Below are 21,798 nucleotides of genomic sequence, written 5' to 3'. Positions count from 1 at the left end.
TTCACCCTTTGTCTCATCAATCCCCCTCTCACTGACAGTCTGGATATGTGGATAGTGTCCAGAGACAGTGTCTTGCTACTGTCTTGATCCATTGTGGATATTGCATTTGCTTTATCTCATCAGTCAAATGATAATAAAAGATATGGGTGGACAAATAACACATTTTACTTTATGTACGGCACAACTTATGTTTGGCTTGGTAGGATTATTTTTGTAAACTCACTCATGTGGCTTTCCACCAAAGCTAACATGCTAACCAGTATGTCCTGGATGGAAAACTAACCCCGTAGAAACAGCCAAGCTCCCACCAGGAACACCAGATTCTAAAATGAGTGTCAAACCAAACAAGCTAAAGCCCTCATCACTCTTTCACACTCGGCAATCTGTTGCTCTTGGATGCAAAACAAGGACCTGATTCAGACTCAGAGTAGACCTGGTTGAATGGCAGATTTAAGAGGGGATTTTTGTGAAAAAGGGAATGTCTGAGATAGAGAAAGAAAGAAAAGAAAGAAAGAAAGACCAAAATCCTCAGGGAAGGCACCTTTTTGCTTTATATCACTCAGCCAACCCTGTCGCCAAGGAAACCTTATGGCACGGATGGATGTTTTTGTTGTGAATACAGATGTAGGCCTACCCTGTGCAAATATAGGACATTCTATCGTACATGAATAACCTCTTGGCACATTTGTTATCTAAAGAAATACAATTTGAAGATTTTAGTTTTTTTTTTAGATAGATTTTATCTATAGAGAACATCACCATAATCACTGTATACCATGAAAGGCTGGCTTGAAATGCTCCTACTGATGTTTTACAGAGACACCATGTCTGGCCTATCCATCACAGTAGCTGTCCTTATCTGACAGCCCTCAGACAGACACAGAGTCTGAATGATTAAGCAACCTCGACAATGCATGAGGGAGGCATTCCAATCACAAAGTATGATATCCTGTATCTCAAGGAAGGCGGTATACCTTGACAAACACCCTTGAAATGTATAACAGCTATTGGAATGGTGCTGAGGCTTCTATGGGGTGTTTTATGTGTCAGGATGTTATTGGTTTTGTTTTATGCACAAGGTTGAGCAGGTGATGAACAGAAAGTTGGGTGGGTTGCAAAGATCATACATGTAAGTCCTCAAGTGTGATGTTCAAAGGGCTGTCTGAGAGAGTGCCTGGTAAAAGTAGAGTTTCTAAATCAATGATTAATAGAACAGTGCTTGAGATATTTTGCTGCTACGTATACTTGACAGTGATGCAGGGCCCTAGTGGATGAATGAATAACAAGTCTCAACTCTTGGCCTGGGAAACCAGATTTCTCCCATTCTCTGTTTTCTTCATCAACTGACCACTTAATTCATCCCCAGTATTTGTGTGAGAGATATGTTTGTATAAGAGTAGGAGTTTTAGCGTAAAACACCGATTTCAAGCCATTCCTCAGCACGTTTGGCTTCTAAACTGTGTTAATGTCAGACACAGCACAGATTTGCATAACTTTTCAACATATGAATTTGTGAGCCAGCTCTGGCAAAAGTATTTTGGTTACATTACAAAAAAAAAAGGTTATACAGTACCAAGTCTGTAAAATGTATCTCGGAGCAGCTTCATTAGCTAGCAAACTGTATATCAGGTTTTCTCAGAGTATTTATGGCTGTATTGTTCACTGAGTCGTTCTCCCCCAGGAGTGCATTTTGTAGTGTGATGTCCCAGCTGACTGAGGAGACCCAGCCATCATTTGAGACCACTGTAAAGTCCAAGGCAGTGTCAGAGACCTGAAATGTGAAGTTCTCATGTGTGGTTTCAGGTAGGCTGCACTAAACAATGTCTCAGGTGAAACACTCACATAGATTTTCCTTTGCTGGTAGCGCAAGTAGAGGTTGTGCATGATGGCTCCGTCGTGAAGATCCTCCAGGGTTGCCATGTCCTCCACTCCGCTGACGCTGCTGTGGTGCATGGGCTGCACCTTCTGTCTGGTAAGAGCATTCTGTTTGAAGGTGTACACCTGCCAGAGAGGAAACAAAACAGTGTGAGAGATTATTTCTCTAAATGGTTTGGGGTGACAGTAGGATGATGTTCGACAGGCGCCAAATGAGAAATGTATTTCACAATTTAGATGTGAAATGCCCCATGAGGCAACTCTTGGGTGACTATACCTGGACCAACCTCATTTCATCAAGACACATGCAAACCTTCTGTAACCTCCAGATGGATAGATTTCCGACATGATTCATATTTACAGTATGAACAACATAGTCATGATTCAGTCAGTCAGATTTATTAGAGAGGAAAATGTACACCTGACTTGAACTTCCCACCTGAAGAGCAGATTTTGGATACAACATGTCTTGACAGGCATGAATCGTAAACTCAACTACCTGACCCCACCTGACAGTAGTAAACCACAGGTGTGTGGTCAAACCATACATCAGAATGACTGAGGTGAAAATCAGACCGGACAGCTCATATCTCATGTTGCCACCTACAGACATGACACACGTGTCTTTAACTCTTCAAATATGACCCTGGGTTAGTAAGTGCTGCTGATTTGTTGTTACAGTATGTGTAAAGGTGTGGAAGCATACTTATCAGCAGTGTCTGAAAGCCAGACCAAACAGTGCTTCAAAGCCAGCACTCTAACCAACCCTGGCCCAGAATGATTCTGTTGTATCATTGCGATACTGTTGCGACGCGGTCGGCTTTATACCGGCACCAAGTCTCCGTTTCGTTTGTACGCTCCAACTCCTACACTGTCACACATACAATACATTAACCCTCAAACAATCATACATTTGCATTGACTTACTTCATACACACAAACACGCACACACTCATGCACGCACACACACACACACAAACGCGCGCACGCACGCACGCACGCACACACAAACACACAGGATCTGGATCTGTTTCCAATCACGCCTTTCCCGCCGTTTCCTCTCCCAGGCTTCATAATGGCTCCAGAAGCTTAAGGCCCCCATATTATATATACTGTGAGGTCATGAAACTTTCCCCCTCTCCCTTTCCTGCCAGTGCTTGAGCGTCGTCTGTCATTAATACATAATCTTGGCAGCCACCAAGCTTGTGTATAGAGAAACTCCACTCTAGAAACTCCACTCAAGTAGAATCCACCTATTTGAAAAACGCTTCCAATTGCAAAATATGTCATTTTTCCACCTAGAGACATTTTACGTGGTAATATTTTATTGTGCTAACTGCTAACATGCAATAGCACTGATTTGAGTTCCAGATTTAACCATTGGTTTGGCTCGGGGGAAGATGGAAAGCCCACCAATTGGAACATTTTAAAACACACAGAAACCACTGTGAGTGCTTCTCTCCTGTTCCAACAAAGAGGGATGATGTCAGTGTAATATGTTTGGTATGAACCTGGAAAGGACTGCTCAGTTTCTAAATTAAGAATGTACCGTTTATGTCCAAGTGTGAGATAAATCACAAGTGCATGTGGACATTGTGGCCAACTAGTACCACCTGTATGAGCGATGCATAACACCTCCATGATTAAATTGAAAATGTTATTAAAAGTCAATTGAAAACCATACAATGTATTTTCAATGAGAATTAAATTATGAACAATTGTTAGTATGAATCATGTTAAACATATCTTTCATTGATTATGAAGGTTTTATGCTGTTAATTGAAGCCAGAAGCGTTGTGTTTGTCCTTGTGAGAGGTTGAATGATTAGTGCTCCCTAAGTAGACAAATCCTATGCTGTCTCAGCCTTTTCCACAAATCTCCACATGGTAACACCACAGCGCCACAAGAGGCTCCTTAATAACTTTGGCCGTGGTTACCGGTTAAACAACATATTATTCTTCTCGCCACACATGAAACGTGTCTTTAAAATACTGTTTATGCATGCGCTCATCTTCTCCTCCACTGACATCAGTAATGAATAGCAACATATCGTGACGTTAGAATTATAAGGTTCTATCTCCTTTTTGTCAACATTGAGTTTTTTTACATAATCTGATCCATTAGGTGTTTATTAATGCCTGTGTGGTGTTATTTTTTAAAACGTTGACATTTTTGAGTTAGTAATTCATAAAATACATTCCATCTCACAAAACATAATGGAATGTAAAAACGTTGACGCTCAATATCTCTGAACTACCCTAAACGGAGATAGAACAGTATAATTCTAAGCTCACGATAAGCTGAGTTGTATCAGTATAGCTGTCATTGGTTTACATCCTAGTTGTGTTGAAGAACATTGAATCCAATACACACACATACTGTAGTGATTATAGCTCATTGATAGCTCTCCAAATCAACAAAATAGAGTGTTGCATCTTTCTCATGACTAAAATAATGGGGTTATCCTGGAGCAAAGAGGAAGCACAAAGACCAGAGACAGAGAGACGATACACAAGAAAGGCATACCTAAAGCTCATGCCCACCAGTCTGTCATGCTATAAGGTTGAGATCAAGGACCTCTTTGTTTAAGAGGGATATCTTTGTAATGTTGCTGATCAGGTGACAAGGTGTGTATGTGTGTGTGTGTGTGTGTGTGTGTGTGTGTGTGTGTGTGTGTGTGTGTGTGTGTGTGTGTGTGTGTGTGTGTGTGGGTGCGTGCGTGGGTGGGTTTGTGTCTACGTACTTGCGTGCATGCGTATGTGCGTGCGTACAAACACACAGACACACACACACTTTTGAGTCAGGGTCTGTGAAGCAGCAGACGGCTTGGTGTCCTGTCACCGACCCCTGTAACCCCGGGACCCATGGTGACATTTTCAATAGCAGCCTTGATGAAAGCTAGCCACTGTTAAAGGAGTCAATCACATGTGACCCTCTCTATGTGTTTCCTCTACTCTCAGAAGCCCCAGTATTCAACAAGGCCCATTTCTGACATTGCTGCATTAGAAATGCCTCAGAGTCTAACGTCACATCCTAGAACTGTGTGCTGCTCCATTCATCATATGATAGTAAGTGAAGTACAGTAGCAGAAAAAGGTTAATGTTAAAAAAACGACAGTTTAGTGTAAAAGGTAAATACATGCTATTCACTATACAAGGACAGAAAAACAGCGTTGTTTCATGCCCCTTCACATTCTTGTTTCTCATTGTATTTTGTTGTATTTTCCATGAACGGATGTAGATTTGAGGTCATACTGTATTTATCATACATGAAATATGAGCACAGTGGAATTATGTAAGTAAGTTACTCTACGTATATTCTTCTATGGCTATCTGTATGATGGTGTATTCATAATCCTATCATTGTTACTATCTGGATGATGGTGTATTCGTAATCATATCATTGTTACTATCTGGATGATGGTGTATTCATAATCCTATCATTGTTACTATCTGGATGATGGTGTATTCATAATCATATCATTGTTACTATCTGGATGATGGTGTATTCGTAATCATATCATTGTTACTATCTGGATGATGGTGTATTCGTAATCATATCATTGTTACTGGATTTTGTTATATTCCCAGAGGGGTGATGAACATTGTGGTACAGTTAGTAGACTAATTAAGACTAATACTTTACTGAATGCTATGTATAGTCTGGTGGTTGAATGTCTCTTGAACCATATCAGAGGACTATATCAGAGGGGTACTGTTGGATGGCTGTGAGTGACAGTTTCTGTCTTGAACATCTCAACATGTCACACCCAACGGTCTGTGCTCGGTCTGGCTCTGTTTACAGTCAACAATCCGACATCTTGGGTGAGCACTTAAGTGGGCGGTTAACAAAATGTAAACACACAATGTATGGTCTTCTGTGGTGTTGATTTGAAACAGTGGCATGCCTTGTATTGTTCCATTATTATACCCACTAACATTTGTTTAATAAATATTGTGCGAATGAAACTTGTCAGAGGGCAACGGGTGGGGTCAGACTTTTGGGCTAGCAACGATGGTTGTAAGTTGAATCAGATTTAAAGTCTCACACTTTTCTCTCATTGCTGTGACATTTATTCAGCACCGACGTTTTGGCTCAAGAGCCTTCCTCGGGGTGTGATACGTCAATGATCACATCAGGTAACACCGTCTTCGACAGCTTCGGCCTGTTCCAATGCCTTTGATGTGAACCATTCGTATGAAGAGCACCATTTGGTAATAGAAGGGGATTGTGGGGGATTTCATCTGATGCACTGACTGTAAAAGGTCTCCTGCTACGGCAACGTTTAGCCAAGACAGACACCGCATAGTGAATTTGGATGTCCAAAGCATTTAGGCTGGAACAGTGTTTTGCAAAAATGATGAAAAAATGATAATTAGACAAGTGCCTGAACATTTATGTTAGAGTAGCTTTTAATATATCACCATCAATTAGTATACCTAACCTTGAATAATGGCAAGATTCCGAACACAGCCTCGGAAATGTAGCCCTGTTACTTCTGGCAGGGGGACCTCCAACGGAAATTAGCCTATGGCTATAATTGGGTACATTTACACTGATGATATGTGCGCATTCCATTTAAGTGTTCATTAATGTACTGTGTCCCCCTTGAACAAATAAATAAAAATCAAATCAAATCAAATCAAGTGTCTAGCCTTGAATACCTATGCCTGAATTAGCACTAACACTTGGACCAGTGTTTAGTTAGACTATCATTTAGCCTGAGTTAACACTAGCTACAACTTGGGTAAGTGTTTACCTTGGAATTGTGATTAGTCTTAAGTATTCAGCCATAGCTACTGTGCTTAACCCTGCCCAGCCCGGTCTATCCTTCAGCCTGGTTAGGCATTGCTGACCATGCCCATCAGGCCTTAGAGTAGGATTTGTCTAATTAGGCTTCTAATTGACCAAGTAATCTCCTGGGGGACGAAGAAGATCCACTACAGATCCATAACAACGCCATGGCGACCAGGGTTAAGCCTGACAACAGATGCTAACGTAAGTCAATCTCCCACTGACAACCAGGATTGCAAGCCGACAAATTTCCTTTTCATCTTGATGAGTAAAGAAAGTGTTGACATCTCAGAAACAGAGTAAGCCTATTGGGCAAAAACCTGTTGCTGCGATTTACAGTCTACTGTACTTACATTTTTGTAATATATACATTATTTTGTGCAAATTCTGGTTGTGCGCCGACCATCAAGTGTAATTTTTGTTGATGATGAATAGGGGGCAGGTAATTATACGATTTTTCTTCTTCCTGCTCCTTTTTTGCCCATGGGGAAATTAATTAATTGTATAGGACACATACAAATGTATGACATGTATGATAATCTCATGTGCAAAAATAAATAAATGAAATGAAATGAAAAACATAACCCTAACACATATCTTTTGCATTGACTGCCCCCCTTTTGCATTGACTGCCCTCTTGAACTTTCATCTAGTGTTCCACTGAAATGCCATACAAAATGACTACATATAAAACAATAAGGCAATATTGTTTCATGCTTTTACGGATGCTTTATGCAGCCCCTCTTCCTATCATCACTCTCTTTGATTAACAAGACAGATAACTGCACAGCTAAGTCCCCCTTTGTCCCTACTCATCAAAAGCACCAGGTGCTCATTGAATGACCATTACTTGTGTCCTGTGGTGTCCTGAAGTCAACTCAATTCATAAGATAAGATGTCTCCTCTGACAAAGGGACTGAAACCTGATCAAGAGAGGGGGGACCTGCTACACACTTCAAAAATAAAAACTCCATGACCACAACCATATTATCCTTCTGCACTTTGACACTCTTTGATAGTTTCCTTGGCAACAATGAGCCCACATGCCCATTTAAACACACACACACACACACACACACACACGCACACACACACACACACACACACACACACACACACACACACACACACACACACACACACATATTGCTTGTTCTTGTCCCCTATCAAACTAAATCGACAGATGGTCTACATATGCCTTGCATTAAGATATAGACCATGATTCGGGGTGTTTAGCAAGGGTGTGTGTGTGTGTGTGTGTGTGTGTGTGTGTGTGTGTGTGTGTGTGTGTGTATGCAGGCAGGGATGGGGGCCTATGAGATAAACAAGCACACTGCTGCGAGGAAGGACAACATCTGTTCCGCGACCAGGCTTCTTCGGTGAGCAGGTGTCAACGCTCTCATTAACCGGTTACCACAAACAGCCAGGGAACTGGCGGACACCGTATCTCATGTCTCCCCCACCCCCTTTCTTGTTGATAAGATAAGATCCTCCATGTGATTGGGACTAATACCTGCACCCCTCCCAACCCCCCCTCCCAACCTATCACCCAATCATCTCGTTACCAGCTTTAAGGGAGCAACTGGATCCTGTCTCTACAACAGTAACCCACGACTGCCTGTGACCTTGCGGCTAGCCAATTGAAGAGATTAGTGTGAGGCCCCATATAGGGTTTTTGAGCAGATGGATTTTGACAGCAGAGCTCCTGTACAATGCTTTGATCCAGGAGTTGCTCACCTTTCTGTCTGTATCTGTGGGGCAGGAGTGGACACATAGTGCCACCAAACCCCTCCTCAGTAAATATGCCATTGCAATATCCATTATGTACAGCTCGTTTACAGATAGAAAATAACTACAAAAACGTTTCTTTACACTACATAATTATGTTATTGCATAGCCGATATATTATTATCTTCAATATGTACAGTCCACTAAAATCCCTAGTTGTGTCAAACTATCAATGAAGAGAAGCATAGCGTAGAGAAGTGCAACAGTACAATGTACAGTAGACCACACTCACAGTGTAAACAAAACAACCATTACAGTGTGTCAAAGAGGATACACTATGTCAAACTGTAAAGAACTGTTTACACAATAGCCTCCGAGCAAACCACTCTGTATGTCAGCAGTAAGACACATTAAGCTCTTAAAGGGATTGAATGAGTCAATGAAACACTGCCGGAGCGCGAGCCGCATTAAAGCCATATTAAGGAACACGAAGCCGTAACATGTCCTCAATGTCCCAGTCTGATTGACAGTGCTTATCACAGACATACACATAAAACAACAACAACACAAATGTGTGCTTCTGTTACAACAAGAGTTGGAATGAATTCCATTTAAATTGTGAAATTAATAAAAGAGGAAATCAATTGGATGTGGTATTTATCATTTACATTAAAGATATGTTTCAACTAAACTGCCCAAGTTCTCGCCCTAGTTGGAGAGAAGGATAATGGTAGTGACCTTGATTTGAGTCAAGGTAGTCTGTAGAAGTTTCTGACTTAAGGAGGTGACAACTGATAAGAATGTCTATTAACCGTAATCCATGGCACCACCATGTAAGTAAATCTCCTTGACAATGCCCGGCTTGGTATATATATTTAAAGAGTGACTGCACTAGCTGATTTCACCTAGATAAAAAGTCAAATGCAACTGATGCAAATTAATAATGATGCAAATAACTTTATTATTATTAATTAATTAATTAACTGAGAACGAGATATGTTTCTTGGAGGTGTACCATCCAAAGCCCAACCGTCAAATGTGTCAGGGAAAGGAGGGGGCGTCACAACTCTCACGGTCTGTTCTAGGACTGACTTGATTTAAACTGAACAGAGTTTATGTCCAAAGCTTTCTTGAACATTTAGGGGCTAGAACTTATGTATAACTACTACCAATGCTACACAGTTTTCAAGAGTGTGGCTTTTTTACTTCAGTACGTCTTTATGCCAATCCAAGCTCATGTAAATAGCAATATTCCAATATGTAAAACGTGGAAAGAAAAAAGTAAACTGCTATAAGTATGACTGTTAGACAATGCTGTAGTTTTACATTTCTGTACATCCCCATTATGTTTTGTTGTGTCTATTTGCTGTCTTTTTAATTTATTGTCCAATGTCAACTGTTACTTGTGATGGATGTCTGATCATTGTTTGTTTATTGAAAATAATAAAAACTATTAATCATTAAAAAAAACTTCAGTACGTATTTATTTCCCCACACACTTATGTTCCCAAACTGTGTTCTGTTAGTGACGCCTTCAACGACCAACAACCATAAGAGATGGGATTTGGGTGACATTTGATGTGATAAAGTCTGACAGAATGTATTCCTAACTCCATCATCGAACCTTGTTGACAGTAATGACTTCCTGTTGAAAAGTGACATTCAGACACCGGCTCCTTCATGTGTAGCGTGTAAAATCAGATTGTACGTCTGCTGTAAGTCAAAGCTATTAAATCGTTTTCAGTTAAGTCTCTCTCTCTCTCACTCTATCCTTTCTTTCTCTTGAATTGTAAAAAGTATTGATCAAAAACACCTATGGGTGTTTATTTCATGGTAGAGCAGTAAGTAGTCCTTTAAGTATACAACACAACACAGGGGTGTTAAGTATACAACACAACACCTAATGAGTGTTAAGGAAGCCGTAAATCAGCTGGTTCAAGGGTACTGGATGAATGAAGATGAATGAATGAATGGACTTTATTGTCATTGCTACAGTACAGGTACCAAACAACGAGATTTAGGACACACCGTTTTTGGTCACACCGTTTTATGGTTGTACTGAGTCAGCCTGCACTCACTGTAGGGAATGTGTGATGACACATCAGTATGCGGGTTGCCCCCCTCTGTAGTTCTAATCATCAAGCCATTATTTGATGTTAAAGATATAGGCACATCAAATAGGCTAACCTTAGTGCAGCTTTATGGATGTAATTACTTGTTTTTTTTCATTTGAACACTTTCTTAGGAAACCTCACCTCTAGGACCACTCAACCGAGACCAGCCATGTTTTTTGTATATGAAAAAAACGGACATTTGTATACTATCATTCATAAATGTGTAGGTCTCGGATCACATTATTGATTTTAATCCAAAATGTCTAATGTTACATTTTCCCTGTTAACCGACTGAACACTATAACAAACACACAGCTTGTCTGGCAAGGCAATTAGCTGTATTTTTAAAAAAATGCTTTGATAATGTTGATTTCACTTGAAGCAATACAATGGTGCTCAGTTCTAATATGATTTTTAATCAGTTCCAGCACTATGCTGCGTGGAGAACTAAACAACTCATCCACTGTTGTGTAAAACATTGGGAAATACAGTGCATTCGGAAAATATTCAGACCCCGTCACTTTTTCCTCATCAATCTACACTCAATACCTCATAACCCTAACCCTAACCCTTTGTTATAACACTCTAAATTGAGCTGATGATGTGCATCCTTTCCGTTGATCATCTTTGATATGTTTCTGCGACTTGATCGGAGTCCACCTGTGGTAGATTCAATTGATTGAACATGATTTGGAACATCACACACCTCGTGAGTTTAGAATGATACGGTTCTATCTCCGCTTAGGGTAGTTCAGAGATATTGAGCGTCAAAGTTTTTACATTCCATTATGTTTTGTGAGATGGAACCTTTGTATTTTTTATGGAATTACTAACTCAAAAATGTCAACATTTTAAAAATAACACCACACAGGCATTAATAAACACCTGATGGATCAGATTATGTAAAAAACTCAATTTTGACAAAAATGGAGATAGAACCTTATAATTCTAACGTCACGACCTGTCTATACACTGATGAGCCGAAACATTATGACCACCTGCCTAATATGCTGCTGGTCCTCCGTGTGTCACCAAAACAGCACCGACATTCTTAAATGGAAGAAGTTCGGAACCACCAAGTGTCTTCCAACAGCTGGCGACCCGGCCAAACTGAGCAATATGGGGACATTGTTAGGGGGGTGATCAGATAGCAGAACCTTCCAGAAGGACGACCGTCTCTGCAGCGCTCCACTAATCAGGCCTTTATGGTATAGTGCCAGACGGTTGCCACTCCTCCACTCCTAAAAAGCACACGACGACTGTCTGCTTGGAGTTTGCCAAAAAGGCACCTTAAGGACTCAAGAGTCTCTTGGTCTGATGAAACCAAGATTTAACTCTTTGGCCTGAACGCCAAGTGTCATGTCTGGAGGAAACCAGGCACCGCTCATCACCTGACTAATACCATTCCTATACGGTGAAACATGGTGGTGGCTGCATCACGCTGTGGGAATGTTTTCCAGCACGAGGGAGGGTCACTTTCCTCTGCACGAGCCCTCACCACTGGGGTCCCCCAGGGCTCTCTCCTTTACTTACTGTTCTCGCTCTATACCAAATCTCTTGGCTCTGTAATTTACTCACATGGTTTCTTCTACCGCTGCTATGCAGATGACACTCAACCCTTCCTCTCTTTCCCCTGACCTGACCTGAGCATAGATGTAGTGGTGGTCTAGTGGATAGTGAGTTGGACTTGGGATCGGAAGGTTGTGAGTTCAAATCCCGCCTGAAGCCACACCACTACTAGTGTGCCCTTGGGTAAGGCACTTAGCCCTCAGTTACTCCAGGGGGAATGTCCCTGTAATTCGTAATTGTAAGTCGCTTTGGATAAAAGCGTCTGCTAAATGGTAAACAATTAAATTAATTAAATTAAAAATTAAATTATGTATTCTTCCTGCTATGACTGGTGGATAGATGATTTCCTTACTTCAGTCAAATGTATTTGTTGTATGTCGCTTTGGATAAAGGTGCCTGCTAAATGCCAAAAATGTAAATGTAAAACGTAAATTTGTATAAAATCTGCCAACCATTACCAGAGTACATGCAGGGTGTGCTAACCTTCATCTAAGATTGCCTTCAAGGCAGGGAGTAGGTTGAAACAAACATTGAAGCAAACATATTTATCTCTCTCTCCTCCGCAACTACGCCTTCTCTGCATCAACTGCTAAAGTGTCCTACTATTATTCCAAAATGCATTCTTCTGTCTCTAATCCGAGGAAACTGTTCTCCACCTTCTCCACACTCCTCAACCCAACTCCTCCCCGTCCTTCTTCCTCCCTGTCTGCCGATTACGTTGTCACCTACTTCGAAAAAAGGTCGATGACATTAGCAGCACCTTTTCTCCTTCTCCCACCAACGCTGCTAACACCCCTTCCAGACCCTCTGCACTACACTCAGTCTCTGGCTTAACATCCTTTTCCCGCTCTTCTCACTCTATACCAAGTGTCTTGGCTCTGTAATCTCCTCACATGGGTTCTCTTACCACAGGTACGCAGATGACACTCAACTCTTCCTGTCTTCCTGTCCCCCCTCTGACCTACATGTGGCAACACATGTCTCTGCGTGTCTTTCTGACATCTCTACATGGATGTCAGCCCACCATCTCAAGCTCAACCTTAACAAGACTGAGCTACTCTTCCTCCCAGGGAAAGCCTGCCCTCTTCAAGACTTCTCCATCACAGTGTGTATTAGATTAGTCACCCTAATGTGACCCCCTCCCAGACAGCAGCCAAGAACCTTGGAGTGATCCTGGACAACCGCCTATCCTGGGCGGAGAACACTGCAGCGACAGCACGCTCCTGCAGATTCTTACTTTACAAGAGCAGAAGGATACGTCCATTCCTCACCAGAAGGAAGCAGTGCAATTCTTGACCCAGTCACTGTTTATCTCCCGCCTTGACTACTGCAACGTACTCCTGGCTAGGCTCCCCGCCTCCGCCATCAGACCTCTGCAGCTCATTCAGAATGCTGCTGCCCGTCTGGTATTTAACCTCCCCAAATTCTCTCATGTTACCCCCCTCCTTCGCACCCTTCACTGGCTCCCGAGTCCCGATAGCAGCTCGCATCAGATTCAAGACCCTGGTGCTTGCCTACCGGGCAGCAAAAACGACAGCCCCTGCCTACCTGCAGGCAATGGTCACCCTCCAAACTTCAGCCTGTGCACTCCTCTCCTCCACCTCTGCTGGCCAACTGGCCCCACCACCTCTACGCCAACGCGTCAGTCACTCTGCCCGGTCACGTCTCTTCACTACACTGGCTCTACAATTGAACAGCTACAGTAGTAACTCACTAGAGGGGAATATTCACGTCTTTTAAAAAGGAAGTCATTGATAGTTCTTACCTGTCCATAGTCTGTGGCGAAAACCACAACACCTCCGGAGCAAGAGGACACGGTGCTGGGGAGGTACTGTTCATTCTCGCGTAACCACACACGAGCTCCCTGCGGAAAGACAAAAACACACGTTTACTTTATCTGAAATGAGTATAATAAATCTTGTGAAACTACACCACATCATCAAAGAAAATATCAAAACAAATACACAGAAAACAACAACAGTGAACTGCACCAGAAAGTAAATGGTCAAGACTAATGGTCTCTTTTTAATCCCCTGAGAAATAACTTTTTGAGGTTTCATTGAGGAAGTCTTCGTGATCAAATGGAGTATTTAAAAAGCTAGGTTCAGCTTGAACTTGTGAACCCTTTGCAGTACATGATACACTCATTTATAAAACCTCCATCTTTTGACACAGCTGAATTGACCTCTGTATGGCATTGCTATGGCGATGACCTTTCTTCAGCCAATAGGGTCACAGCTGTCCAGAAAAGGGGAAAACGTGAGGTGTCAAATTACAGGGGTTTATACCTGTGGGCATGGTTTTAGTACACTCAGGAGAGTTGTAAACATGGATGTTTATGAGGGTCTTTGGTGACTGAACAATAGTGGTTGAGCCTCTCTTCAGAATATACTTGGATTCTGCAATATTTCCATATTTTACAGCTGGATATTTACTTAGACAAATCAGGTCAAGTGTTTTCCCTGAGTGGGAACCGTGCCAGTTTATTTCACTGTGATATGGGCTACTAGATGTTGAAGAATGTATAACCCCCACAAGCTGATCTGTGGTTGCTATAGCTATTTACTTACTACCTTATGGTTAAGATAGGTTTGAGTTGAGGAAAACTGATCCTAGACTAGAACTAATAACTTCTGCCAAGAGCAATCCACTCCCTTTAGTTTGATTCTCAGTCGAAGAGTTCCCCTTTAGTCTTTGCCATCAGTCAGCAAGTCTCACCATATCGCAATATACTTTGTTCTCTTTTTCTTGTTTGGCTTTGGCCCTGCTCTTGCAGATCCCAACATCCCCTGAAGAGAGTAGCTTCTGGTACACAATCTCAAAAACCTCTCCAAAATGCTCTCCTTCATGAATTGCTACCAAGGCAAATAACCAGAGGGCCTACGATGAAGCCTCTTAAATGCATAGCCACATGTGCGTACGTTCATTAGCGTGACAGGTTAATGCTAATGTGAAAAACATACAGGATTTTCGAGTAATGGATTGGATAAGGCCAGGAGGCCCCCCTCTGAAGCAAGAAAATGATTGACATTTGACACATATGACCTATGTCTTGACTGACTCAGCCTGTCTTCAGAGGCACCTTACTGAGAACAGAAGAGAGAGAAAGAAAGACACATTTACATTTACATTTACATTTTTGGCATTTAGCAGACGCCTTATTGCAAAGCGACTTACAATCGATAGTCGTAGCAGGAAGAGTAATCTAGCTCAGGCCAGGGGCCATTGGCAGTCGTCGCACACACACACACACACACACACACACACACACACACACACACATTCAAAGAACGAGGGAGAGATAAATATGACCCACAGAGGAAATTGATAAAGGAACTAAGTAAGACCTGAGTAATCTGTCTGTTTCCTTTACCCATCTCATTCACACTTTTATTTACATTTTTCGGGAATAAATGTCTGAACGGTCCGTCGCTTGGCGACTTGTTCCCGGTTTCACCAGCAGCTGTCATCATATCATAAACCCATGTACAGATACAACAGCAGGAGATGAGACCAAACTGTCTTAAACTGAGACTCAGTTTTGCTCTCAACTGTAGAATCCTATGTTGAATAACTGAAATTATCTCACTAGCTTGCCAAATTTCCCTCACAGAAACAGCAACAAACTTTAATAGTGTTAGCCAAGTGATCCAACTGGCTAGAAAGCAAGTTATTACAGGCTTACTGTTCACAGAGTTGTTATGACACAGCAAGGTAAGATTTGACATGTTGCATCTTGGAGACATCAACAGCTGCCAAGAGATGTCATAAAACTGGGTCAGATCAATAAAATTGCATTTCAAAACTGTATGTCCCATCTCAGCCAGCCGTATCTGTACCCACGTTAAAACTGCCTACATACTACAGTAGGTCACGGTGAGGCAGAATGAGGCCATTGGGACACAGAGGAGGGTTCTCTGTGCAGAGTGCGGGGAGTGACTGGAATGGGAAGGATGCTGAAAAAGCACTGGAAACCCCACTGAGGAGCCTTGTCTCGGCCAATCGGCCAATCAGAGGCCAGCTATTGCGGCAGGGCTTATACCCCACAATGATGTCTCTTTCAGTCCTGTCATAGTCTGGCTAGCTAGCATGCCATACAATGTACCACCAGCCCGAACCTGGTCATCGTGACGTTAGAATTATAAGGTTCTATCTCCATTTTTGGTAAAAATTGAGTTTTTTACATAATCTGATCCATTAGGTGTTTATTAATGCCTGTGTGGTGTTATTTTTAAAATGTTGACATTTTTGAGTTAGTAATTCATAAAATACAAAGGTTCCATCTCACACAACATAATGGAATGTAAAAACTTTGACGCTCAATATCTCTGAACTACCCAAAACGGAGATAGAACCTTATAATTCTAAACTCACGTCATGTTAATGCTCCTATACAATACAAAAAACATTACGCCAATATTCCTATTTTTATAAAATGATCACACTGATCTTACCTAATAGCTATTTCAGGGCTTGATCTTAGACCTTTAGAAAAGCATCACCTTACAAATAATAATTGCATTTTGCCTATTGTAAACATAACAGCAATACTGTCGTAACTTTATATGTTACATACATGATTTATAGGTTACATGATTGATTTATAGGTTTAGGTTACATGATTGATTCATATGTTACATGATTGATTGACAGTTAAAAGAGATTGATTAATATGTTACCTACATTTCGTTGTTTGGTACCTGTACTGTAGCAATGACAATAAAGTCCATTCATTCATTCATTCATTCATTCATAATTGATTGATAGTTAAGAGAGTTAAAAATAAGTTTCATTTCTGTTGTAGTGTCTAACTGCAGGTCCCACAAGGCCTTGCGGCAAGACGTCATAGAAGTTGACAGTTTGTTGACAGTTGAGAAATGCAAATTGTAACCTTTTTCTCAAGCATACATAATGTGTGGCTAACATTCGCTTCACGAGATGCTGGGATGATGGGATTCGTGCTTCCGAGGAGCTGGGAGTGCGGTATCACTGTCTGGGTTAGGAATGAACAGCTGTCTAGCTGGGAGCTTGCATTTCCTCTCCTCTAACAAACAGAGTCTTGTGGACAAAACGTGGCTATTCCTCAGTCCAACTGCACTGAATCAATGGGAGAGTCTGTGTGCTGCTAACACAGTGACTCGACACAACTGGTGGCTATGTGATAGTGTTTGTGTGCTGCTACTGCTGAATTTTCATACAACTGGCAGTGTGGTAGTGTCATAGTAGTGTGTGTCTGTGTGGTCTGTAGTGCAGTCTTCTAGTGTCGGGCCTGTGGAAGGCTTCACTGGTGTCATACAGTGTACAAGCTTACACCGGTATAATTCCTGTCACACCATCCATACTGTTATTTTGCCATTACACTGCAAATATTTATCAAATTACGAAAATTACATATGCAACACACAAGACATGATCAGTGGACACTGTGGAAGATTTTGAGCCTGCTATGGGGGCTGCAAAAAAGTAAAAGGGCACGACCCTAGAATCAGTCATATCAGGATGGTTATACCACCGTATCCCAACCCTCCTGCTATAATATCAGTGGTCAAAGGTTCCTCGGCAGAAAAAGAACACGTTCCTCGTGGTTAACCATGTGGAACCGATTAACTCCTGCATGTTTGTACAAGCCACACATCCTAATCATGTCCTTTCACTCAAACATTTGGCCAGGGGAGACGGGGAGACGAGGAGACACCACAACTACAGTTTACACAGAACAGAAGACAGTGAAGATGAGTAGAATAGAGGTTATATACATTTTAGGGTTAGGGTTTTGAGGGTTAGGCATTTTGAGGATACTAAAATACATGTTGTTGTTCAGAATGGGGAATGAAAGATAGTGATGCCTTCATCACTCCAAGTTAACATCAATATATCAGATATGGTATGCCACTTTTCATTATTTCTAGATCAATTAGTATTTTGTGATTGATTACTACTCCAAAAGGATACATTATATTCCAACATACTAGTTAGTACTAGGTTACATATCTAAGTCTTAGTCTTAGTTTAAGACATCTTACCTTTATTTGAGAATTTGACTTTGGCTTTACATAGACATTTGTCGTTTGCAGACATTTACATGAAGGTAAGCAGCTTGTATTTGTGTAATAGTATTGCTTCAAAAAAGGATGAGAATCATAACATGACTTTATTCGCGTAAAAAGGAGCCTCTTTTCTTCTGTTCTTTGACATGGCAAACAGGGTTAGGGTTAGGGTTAGGGTTAGCCTAACCCTAATACATTTTGGGGAGATGACCAACAAGGGACATGGCTTGCTCTCAGTTTATTTTTCACACACATTATTGTAGAATTGTGCTTCCTCCCACCAATTGTTTAGTAATTGATACTGTGACTAGCAATTAAAGTTAATAGAACAAATGACATCAGGTGTTGCAGCCGTGTGTTTCGCCTGCTACAAAAGATAAGTACAGGTGGATGGACTCAATGGATTAATAATTAACATTCAGTAGGAACGGCTTTGTTCTACAGGAGGATCAGGTTGAAAGTGAACAAAATGAAAGATGCTGGTTCAGATTGCTTGAGCGATTGCTGTTTGGCTATAATTTGAAGGGCATTAGATTTGCTATATGGATTGGTAAAAAGGTAAAGTAAAAAGGTAAAAAGTAAACAACAGAAATGTGCATTTAATTTTGAGCGATTACCATTGGGCTTGGGCTTGAATTCGATTGGATCCCTACATGGAGGGATGTGTTGCTTTTACTTTATAGTAACTAAATTATAGTCATTTTCAGGAATTCCAAGGCTTTACTTTTGGATTTTCCTTTTAAATGTGTTTTCGCCAGACTACTAATTTGTCTGAGGGCCCTCCGCTTCATCAGAGGCAGGGACGGATTGTGTGAGTTCTCTGTGCCATAAATCTTCACTAGTGGTTGACATTACACATGCTCACATTTGCTCATGCCAATCCAAACCTAGAGCTGTTTCAGGTGGATTTCATGCCTATTATTGACGACTTTTGTTCTACCAAAAGTAGTTGAAGTATTTGTGCCTTGAGGGTAGAGTAGCTGTGTAAATAGTACAATCTAGGATCGCCATTGGAAACGCACAAAACAGACAAAGCCTGCGGTAGTGTTTATGGGGACAGACTGTCTGGGGAAAAGCCAAGCAGGAGGACGTCTGCATACTAGTGCAAACCTTGAACCTTGAACCTCCGCCAGCATGTGGCTCGGACCAATCAACTCGCACAGCCTGTGTTGAGCACCAATCAATGTGAGTTCCCTGACAAAGGGTGTTTGGATTTGAATGATTGGACACACTAGGTCAAGACCAAGTACTATGGGAACTTATTGCCATTCTGTATTGACTCTTTGGGATGTGTGGGAAATACCACGCACACACACACGCGCACACACACACACACGCACGCACGCGCACGCATGCACGCACGCACGCACGCACACACACACACACACACACGCACATACGCACACACACACACACACACACACACACACACACACGCACGCACGCACACACACACACACACACACACACACGCACATACGCACACACACACTTATGATTACTTATGTGGCGGTGCAGATGGAGATAGACCATGGCCCAGAGCGACATAAAAATAGCTAATTACATGTTTCAAAGACTTGGTCCACCTACCCCCACCAAGACCGCTTTACAGCTACCAGACGTATTTTCAGCAGTTCCAGTTAGGAGAAGCAAAAAAGATGAACATATCAGAGAAATGTATCAGAGGAATCCTCAAAAGAGATGACATCTTGTGATAAGGTACTGTGCAGGCCCGGATTAACCCCCTAGGGTGCCCTAGGGTGACCAGACTTGATGTGTGCCCCCCCCCCCCACACACACACACACCCTCCTACTTTGCAAGTGAAAGTGTGATATTTACTATGGTTACAAAACCCATAGATTTACAAGAGCATATAACTACAGTACAGGCTGATGCTCAAATCTGAATGCAACTCACATCACAATGCAACACGACTTTCTAAATATAGGCTAATTATTTCCATCATAAGGGCCTGAGACTACATGCTAAACCATAACAAAGGGGGAAAATGCACATACTGTATACTACAATAAAACAAGCTCAATACCAACCAAGTCCAATAACGACTGTTGCAGGCATATAAGAATAAGAACATTATTTTCTGTCAGCATTAATGAAGCGTACTACAGGTATTATGGAAATAAACAGCGCCTCTCTCTGCCGCTCTGCTCACCTTCGTGATGCTGTATCAGACGTAGAGACACACGGCCCTGCGTCATCGCGCACTTGTCTGTGACTGGGGGGGGGGGGGGCACTTACACCGAACTCGCAATTATTTATCTTTTTATACATGATAGCCTAAATATAACCGTTAGTTTTGTACCTGTGTGGATGACTTCCAGTAAATATAGCCTATATTTAAAAAATGTGCGCAAAATATTTTAAAGGTCTCTTCATTGTCCGAATAATTTGGTGCCCCCTCATTGGCTGGTGCCCCAGGGCGTTCACCCGATGCAACATATGGATAATCCGGGTTTGGTACTGTGTAGTTAGTAGATCTTCAGTTTCAGTTTCTCAGACTCCTAAACCTATCCAAGCCCATGGTAAAGACATGAAGCAGTAACGACATGAAGCAGTAACAAAAAGAGATTCAAAATAAGAGACATCTGCTAAAGTCACTTTTTCAAAATGTGGAATCCCACTAAGCATATTCCAAAAGGCTTAGAATTCAGAATTTGTTATTTAGCAGACGCTTTTAATCCAAAGTGATTTACAATTGCAAATTACAGGGACGTTCCCCCTGGAGTAACTGAGGGCTAAGTGCCTTACTCAAGGGCACACTAGCGGTGGTGTTTCAGGCGGGATTTGAACTCACAACCTTCCAATCAGCAGGCCAGCTCACCATCCACTAGACCACCACTACCCCACAATACAATAAATCCATTCCTATTGGAGACTTTTCAAGGTCTTCAGGAGAAGCCGACTGCTGTCGTCCTGCATGGTTGTGAATGATGTCCACCGTGGCTCTAATCGTCATGACTACACAGCATAAGACACAGCCTTCAGAAAGGGTATCCAGTCCTTAATGCCCCTTAATAAGAGGTTAGATACTACTTAACCGGGGTGGCTGAACATAATGGGGGCTGGCCACATATTATTCTTTCCTATTCTAGGAAAAAGCGTTTTCTTTTCAATCATGGCATTCACATGGCACAATGTACAATGTTTAACAAACCAGAACACATTGTGTAGGCCCATGACGAGGCTGCTGATGAAAGGGAAACAGACATAACCCAATCAAAAAGTAATTACACTCATTCTGCTGATTATTGAGACGCATAAAAGGCAGCTTTTCTTTCTTCTTTTTATTTTTTATTTTTTATTTTTTTTAAACACTCCTGTTACAAGTGGTTAAAGAAAACCATGTGTACCAATATCTCAGCCTGACTGCATGGCAGGGTCTGATCCTCATGCCTAGAGAGAGCTCTGGACCCTCAATGGATTATATACTGAAAACACACAATGAAAGTCCATAAGTCACAAACTGCAGAATGTAAACAAAACTGGAGACACTCGTTGTTTTTGAACAGTGTTATGATTGCTGGCAAAAGAGAATCAAAAGTGAATCTAATCTAATTCAAAGTACATTCCAGTGAATTACTCAATTGACCTTACCTGCAAGCTTAGTAGTAGCTGTAGAAAATATCCCCCAAAAAATAAAAAATAAAGT

At 41.6% G+C, this 21,798-nt stretch overlaps 1 protein-coding gene across 1 annotated transcript in view; it reads right to left on the bottom strand.

Annotated features, from left to right (window-relative positions):
- Positions 1–21,798, bottom strand: part of myo10 (myosin X) — a gene marked incomplete at its 5' end in the record, with an annotated part of 96,231 nt that overhangs the window by 54,674 nt on the left and 19,759 nt on the right. The window contains 2 exons of the mRNA XM_080542730.1: positions 1,843–2,001; positions 13,846–13,944. Coding sequence (XP_080398856.1) covers positions 1,843–2,001; positions 13,846–13,944 — 258 coding nt within the window. The remainder of the gene's footprint in view (positions 1–1,842; positions 2,002–13,845; positions 13,945–21,798) is intronic.

This window comes from Nansenia antarctica, assembly GCF_963989245.1.
Source record: "Nansenia antarctica genome assembly, chromosome: 12".
Lineage (NCBI taxonomy): Eukaryota > Metazoa > Chordata > Actinopteri > Argentiniformes > Microstomatidae > Nansenia > Nansenia antarctica.
The sequence above is the reverse complement of the archived record's forward strand: the minus strand, read 5'-3'. Positions and strand labels throughout refer to the sequence as shown.